At 47.3% G+C, this 6,709-nt stretch overlaps 1 protein-coding gene across 2 annotated transcripts in view; it reads left to right on the top strand.

Moving 5' to 3' along the window:
- The first annotated feature begins 221 nt into the window (after positions 1–221).
- The window catches only part of STX2 (syntaxin 2), a 30,818-nt gene continuing 24,330 nt past the window's right edge, over positions 222–6,709 (top strand). For both annotated transcript variants that reach the window (XM_066371208.1, XM_066371207.1), the window contains exon 1: positions 222–456. In XM_066371208.1, coding sequence (XP_066227305.1) covers positions 427–456 — 30 coding nt within the window. In that variant the 5' untranslated portion in view covers positions 222–426. The remainder of the gene's footprint in view (positions 457–6,709) is intronic.

Genomic DNA, 6,709 nt, shown 5'->3' with positions numbered 1-6,709 from the left:
ATAAAATGAATGTGGAAGCACAAACACAAAAACAAATCAATAAGGAACAAATGGCACATCCAGCTGACCCAGCAAAGAGGCCATCAGAGCACAACTCGCTGGGCACCGCCCCTGCCCATCTTTCCCAAAGGCCCTGCCCCCTTCTGCGTCAGCCCGGGTCGCTTCCCAGCCCCAGCAGGGTCCGCCCCCTCGCTCTAGGCCCCGCCCCTCCGGGCGCAGCATTCCCGCAGGAAGATTTCCGCAGGCTGCGTGGGCTAGGGCGCGGCGCGGCCCGGGCATGCGCAGAGCGCACGGGCGCGGTTGCCGTGGCAGCGCCGGCTCGGCAGGAGGCGGCGGCTGGTTCGTCGCGAAGCTGGGCGACCGGCGCGCCGAGGCGGCGGCGCGGGGCAGGCCTGAGCTGCGGGGCGCGGCGCCCGGCCCGCGGGGATGCGGGACCGGCTGCCGGACCTGACGGCGGTGAGCGGCTGGCGGGCGGGCGGGCGGATAGCGGTTCGGGCCGGGGTGGGCGGGGCCTGGACCCGGCTGGGGGTTCGCGAGAAGGTGTTTTGGGGTGGTGGGCTCGCGGGGTCGGGAGCGCTGTGTCCACGGTGTTTTGGACGCCCGACCACCGAGGGGCAGCGCTTAAAGTGCCCTCGCTTCAACTGGTGGGGAAACTGGGTGTTGCGAGGGTTCCCAGGCAAGTGTCCGGGCCAGGCCATGAAGTCTTCATCGGAGCTGTGCTCCGCGCTCGCTGGGCCGAGATCTTCCCCGAAATCACTCCCATCACAGCGCCCCAGGGCAGGCTTCGTCCCCTCTCTCCCTGCTGTGTCCCTGGGGTTCGACTCAGGCCTCGCATGTGGCAGGAGCGCAGGGGGTCGCGGTCGCTGCGCGGTCTTGCACAGGCTGGCACATTCAAATGGGCGCTTGGCCGCTGGGCGCCCGCAGCGGGGTGAGGGACAGGCGGGCACGGGCTGCGCCTTGTTCTTCCCCAGTAAACAGTTTGCTTTCGGAGAACTGGGCCGTGTTTGCTCTTCGCCAGTGGCCAGCGCACCGAGCCACTGAGCCACCCAGCCGTTGGCAAAGTCGGTGCTGGACCAGCAGAAGTGCTCGCAAGTTACCTGCTGACTTGAGGGAGGGAAGCGCAGTTCACTTGGGACAGCTGATGCTTTGTAGACAAGTTACAGATGGCTGCACGGAATGACACCGGGGGCGGTGACAAGAGTGGTTGGCTGCTGCTTGTAGAGGGTGGGCGCGTCGAAACACTTTGACCGTTTTCTTTAAAAACATAAGCATGATTTAGGTCTGGTGTTTACATTTTGTGTCCCAGTGATCAGACAAAAAAGCCTCTGCCCTGGAAGCGTTGGCAGCCTCAGATAAGAACAGGGTGCTGGGCTTACTGCTCTCAGGCATCCATTGCTTGTAATGAATTAACTTCTCTGCTTGGCTTCTAGGCTGGAACTGGTCATGGGCAGCCATAGGAGGGTAGAGAGAAGGGTCACTCAGATAGCCGTGTTCTGTGGGTTGGAGGAGGAACCCCCTGGTGCAGAAAGGCAATAGGATCGTGGAAAGTACCCTTTACACCCATTACAAGGGAGTTTCTTCATAGTGATCATAGGAAGGATGTTTCTTTCCTTCCCTTTTTATCAGTGCTCAAATATTTTGACATCTGCAGTGCACAGCGAACATCATGTTAAACATAGCAAATTACTGTTGTTATCTCGCTCTGGAGAATGTCTGTGCCACCTGCAGGAGCTCCACTGTTTGTTAAATGAGGACTTGCTGAAAGTATCTTCACACGAGAGCTGTAACAATTTCAACAAAACATACCCAAATTTATGATCCTGGGGAATTTAGTAAAGGATGTCTCAGTAGACTACAGAAGCAGTTTTCTTGGCTTGATTAGCAAAACATAGAAAAGGTACAGGTTTGTCACTCTAAGTGTTTTATATGTTCCAGCTCTGACAGCAACAGTGTTAGTAAAAATTTCAGAGCCACGAGTGACTGTCTCCAAAACCATCCTGCTCTAGGTGAGACAGAGCCATTGTAGAGCAAATTAGTGGAAGTTTCTACTTCTGGAGTTGTCTAATCTTGGGAAAATTAATTTTAAGACTCTCAAAACTTCAATTTTCATGTATATAATATGGGGATAATAATATCTCTCTTGTCTACTTAAAGGAGGGAGTTGTGAAACATAAAATTACCTCTTATGAGTGATACTTTGGGATAAGGTGGAGAGAGAATGCTGTGTAATTATAAGTGCTATTAATATTTAGTATTTTTTTGTTTTCAGGGAGTTATGAGAAGCAGCTTTCTACTACAGTGTGTCCGTAAAGTCATGGTGCACTTTTTGACCGGTCACAGGAAAGCAATAAAAGACGATAGAAATGTGAAATCTGCACCAAATAAAAGGAAAACCCTCCCAGTTTCTGTAGGATGATGTGGCAGCATGTGCTCATGCGCAGATGATGATGTAACACCGTGTATACAGAGGAGCATCCCACGGCTATGCCAGTCGAGATGTGGACGGTACAGAGGAAAGTTCAGTGTGTTCTGTGGCTCGCTAAATTCGAATCTGTGACCAAAGTGCAATGTGAATATTGGCGCGTTTATAATGAAGCGCCACCACATAGGAATAACATTACTCGGTGGGATAAGCAGTTGAAGGAAACCGGCAGTTTGGTGCAGAAACCCCGTTCTGGTAGGCCATCAGTCAGTGACGAGTCTGTAGAGGCCAAACGGGATAGCTACCTAAGGAGCCCTAAAAAATCTGTGCGTGAGCCCAATCGAACTGCACTGAATAGGTATGAAACTGGGAGAGTTTTCCTTTTATTTGGTGCAGATTTCACATTTCTATCGTCTTTTGTTGCTTTCCTATGACCGGTCAAAAGTGCACCATGACTTTACGGACACTGTATAAAATATTAAGTTAAAATTGAATTTGACATACTTGAAGTTTAAAAACTTTTAACATTAAAAAACTCATCTGAAAGTTATCAGATATAAGAGATAAATATTCCCCTATCCCCAAGAAATGTGTTTTTTTCCAAGTGGTTCTTAGAGTATTTGAACGTTAGCTCACAACTGTGTTTCTTTCTAAATGGCTGGTGTTTTTCCGAGGTAAAGTTTAATATTTATTTTAGTAGTTATTAAAATGCCTCATCAGCTGACAAAATATTTGTGATGCCTCCAAAAAGTTTCATTCATTAGCTGTTAATGTTTCCTCCTGAGAAAAAAGATGATCACTGATAACTTTGGAAAGGACTTCCTTAGTTTGTCCCATACAATTCATCAAGTATAGACTCAGCCACTTCTAACAAATGATTCTTTTTTTAACTAATGAGTTCATTTGGGTGCAGAAACTTTTAAGTGACTTGCCCAAGATCTCCTAGACTCATAAGTCCAGAAGGATGTTTCTGATTGACAAAAAGTAAAAGAATCACCCAAAAGACCTTTGGGTGCCAGATCTCAGTGAGGTAGTGTGCGAGTTACAGAGACACCCCTATGAGTTGGGTGCACATTGTTGGTGTACACAGCCTGGGCAAGGACGAGTGAAGGAGGCATCATGAAATGCATCTGAAGATATAAGTAAACCCATGTGGAATGGTGATTCTACAAGATATGGCTAAAAAAAAAAAAGTTTGTCTATGCAAACAGATTTATTCTAGTTAAGGATAGAGAAACTAACTATAGGTTTCAGCTGTGGGAACTGTTTGCAGGATAACAGATACTTGGTAGCTATGTGGTATCAATTAGTAGACCCAAGAGAAGTGACCAGATTATTTTCGGTCCCTGGGTTCAAGGTGAATTGCCAATATAATTTTTAAGGGTCAGGAGAAGCTGCTTAGATAGTTTTAAAGTTACATTTTGACAGCTCAGATTGCACTTGTAGTGTAGAATGTTTTATATTAAATATTCAGATTCTGATTTATAAAATAAAACATTCTTTCTAATGACTTCCCTGAAACTTAAAACACTAAGAATTTGATAACGTATATAATTTCACAAATGCATATGGTTGTAGTTTAGAATTTCATGGTTTATTCAGTCCTTGCAACTTTTTATATTTTGTTTATCATCATGCAAACTTCCCACAGTTGGAATCTATAGTTTCTTTGTTAAGTATCATAAATATATCCGTTTGCATACACAGTGTGTTCTTTTTTTTTTTAAGATAGCAGAACCTCTGTATTCACACAGAGGAATACTTCTTGTTTTTCACTTCAAGTCTATTCTGAATTTCAGGAATAGAAAACCTAAGAGATAGCCAGGTCACAATGGGGTTTCTTCTTTAGCACACTTGCTTCCTTACGATCGCCCCGCTCCAGCCCTGAGATACAGCTCACTGTCCCCAACAAGCCCTCCCACCTCGGTGCTTTTGCACTTGCTGCTGCCCTGTGAGAACCACGGATGGCTCTCTCCCTCTCTCTGCCAGCCTCACACCTAGAAGTCTTCCCTCCCTCCTTCTCTCTGGTATCTCCAAAGATAGCTGTCTTCTTGTCCTTGAGCACAGGCGTGTTTCTGTTTCTCCCTGCACCCCCCAGGCCCTCCTCCCCCCTTTCCAGGGCCGACTGGCACAGTCAGTGAGCCTCAGTGTCCTGCTAGGTGTGTTCTGAATTGGGTGTTTCTGTTTGGAAATGCCTGTAGTAAGAAAAATGTACCCAACAGTGACATCTGGTCCCCAAGGCTCTTTCAGGTGCAAGGGACAGAAGTGAGCTAAAACAGAGAAGGGAGATGTATTAAGAGGCAGACTGGTGCTCGTGGGAGAGCAGATTACCATCAGACTTCTGGGGTTTGGGACTGGGACCAGGACCAGCAATCCACCTGGCTGGTCTGTGCACTCCCCACTGCTTTTTGTTCTCCGCCCCTCTGTCCTTTCTGTGTGCTTCGGGTCTGCTCTAGTCCTCATCTCTTTGCTCTCTGTTTATTTGTTCAGCAGGTCTTCACCGAAGGGCACTGTTTCAGGCATGATGCATGAGCCCTCGCTCCTGGGGAGTGTCGTGTGGGAGTGGGCAAGTGGCAGCTCAGCTGTGGTAAAATGTCTCCTGCAGGCATGGCTCTGAGGGCTGTGAGCTATGGCTGCTGTGCAGCTGGCAGTCCAGGGCACCATCTCTGCACTAAGGCCTGGGTGAGGAGGCACCTGCATGTGCAGGTATGGGCAGGACAGCCAATTCCAAGGCTTGGAGGTGGGGACGGGGGTTGTGGAGGACAGAAAGCTGGCCAGTTTGGTTGTCACTACTGCACAAAAGTGAGCAGTAAGGAGCAATTTTTATACAGATCCTTTAGAGGAGAAAGCCCATGCTCAGCAGAGGGTTTGTGCAGTGAAGTCAAAGTTCCATGAAAAAGTAGATGTATGATATTAATAAGGCAGACGAATATGTAGTAAAATGCAAACACATGAACCAGTGTAACACACTGCCACAGGGCACAGAACAGGAATCATACAAACATAAGAAAAGAATGTTGTTACATTTGGCACTGTAATTACAAACTGGTTAATAGCTTTTATTCTATTAAATCATCAATGGTCTTTTATTCAAGTGATTTAATTCTGAAGGAGAAGTGAAGGTATGGTAGCAGCAAAGATGGTAGCACCACTGTGCATATTTCAAGCTCATTGATCTCATTTCCCCACAATTATTGTTTCTGTGCAAGGCCCTACCTCATATATGTGCACATGGAGAAAAAAGCCAGGGTGCTGTCCAGCTTTGGGTCCTACTAATTTTTGATGATGCAGCTTCTGCTAATATCTACAGTGAACATTCTATTAAATAGCATTTATTTGGTAGTCATATACATATATATATATACATATACATATATATATATATATATATATATATATATGAATGAATGGAAAAGCTAGGATAATGTTACTGGGTCTATTTTCTAATATCCAATAGTTTTGAGAATTCCTGGTAGAAATAAGAAACGTAAGGCTTAAAACTACATTTAAAAGAAGACAGTAGGGGAAGTCTGTCTCTAGCCATCTGGCCCTTTCACGGTTGATCCACAGGTAAAGATGACCTAGTAGCAGCTGAATGACATGAGTAAAGGTCCCGATGACATGTGTGTTTCCGGGAGTTGGGGCCGTTGTGTTTCTTCAGTGTTTGTTTCTTTACTGCCCGCTGGAGGGAGCAAGAGAGCTCTGGTGGTAAAATGACTTGCTGTCCTTAGGGAAAGCAACCTGTGGGTCACCATCTCTCCTGAGCCCTGTAACAGGAAACAGTCCCCATACTGGAGTGGTAGGAGAGCCCTTAGTGTGGGTTCTCAGCTGTGTTGTGCACACGACAGGCATCTTTTGTGAGGGTCTAGTATTGGGGTAGGGTGGAGGTGCAGTGGGGTGTACAAGGTGGATCCTGTTGAACCCGGGTGACCAGTACATTGATGGCTCGTGATATTGTTCCTGTTTTCTTATCTGTTTGTAATTGTCCATAACAAGGAGTAAAACAAAGTCCAGGTGGCTGTGAACCTGGGATGACTTTTAATGGTGCTGTGCGAGGGGCCCTGTCAGGGTCATGTGGGCAGGAGCATTTCTCAGCGCCCCGTCTCTGGGCGCAGGAAGGCTGGCCAGCCTTCTCGGTCACGTTCCTGTCTGTCCTCTTCCCTCCCTGTGCTAACCACGTTCAGTTCACAGAGAGGTGACTACTTAGTGGTGACACCTCCCTCATTATATTCTGCCCCTCCTTTCATGGACAGCCTCAGGGAACTAGTGGAACCAGGGCCCACTCAG

This window comes from Saccopteryx leptura, chromosome 2, assembly GCF_036850995.1.
Source record: "Saccopteryx leptura isolate mSacLep1 chromosome 2, mSacLep1_pri_phased_curated, whole genome shotgun sequence".
NCBI classification, from domain to species: Eukaryota; Metazoa; Chordata; class Mammalia; order Chiroptera; family Emballonuridae; genus Saccopteryx; species Saccopteryx leptura.
Note: the sequence above shows the minus strand (reverse complement) of the source record. Positions and strands in the feature narration are given on the sequence as shown.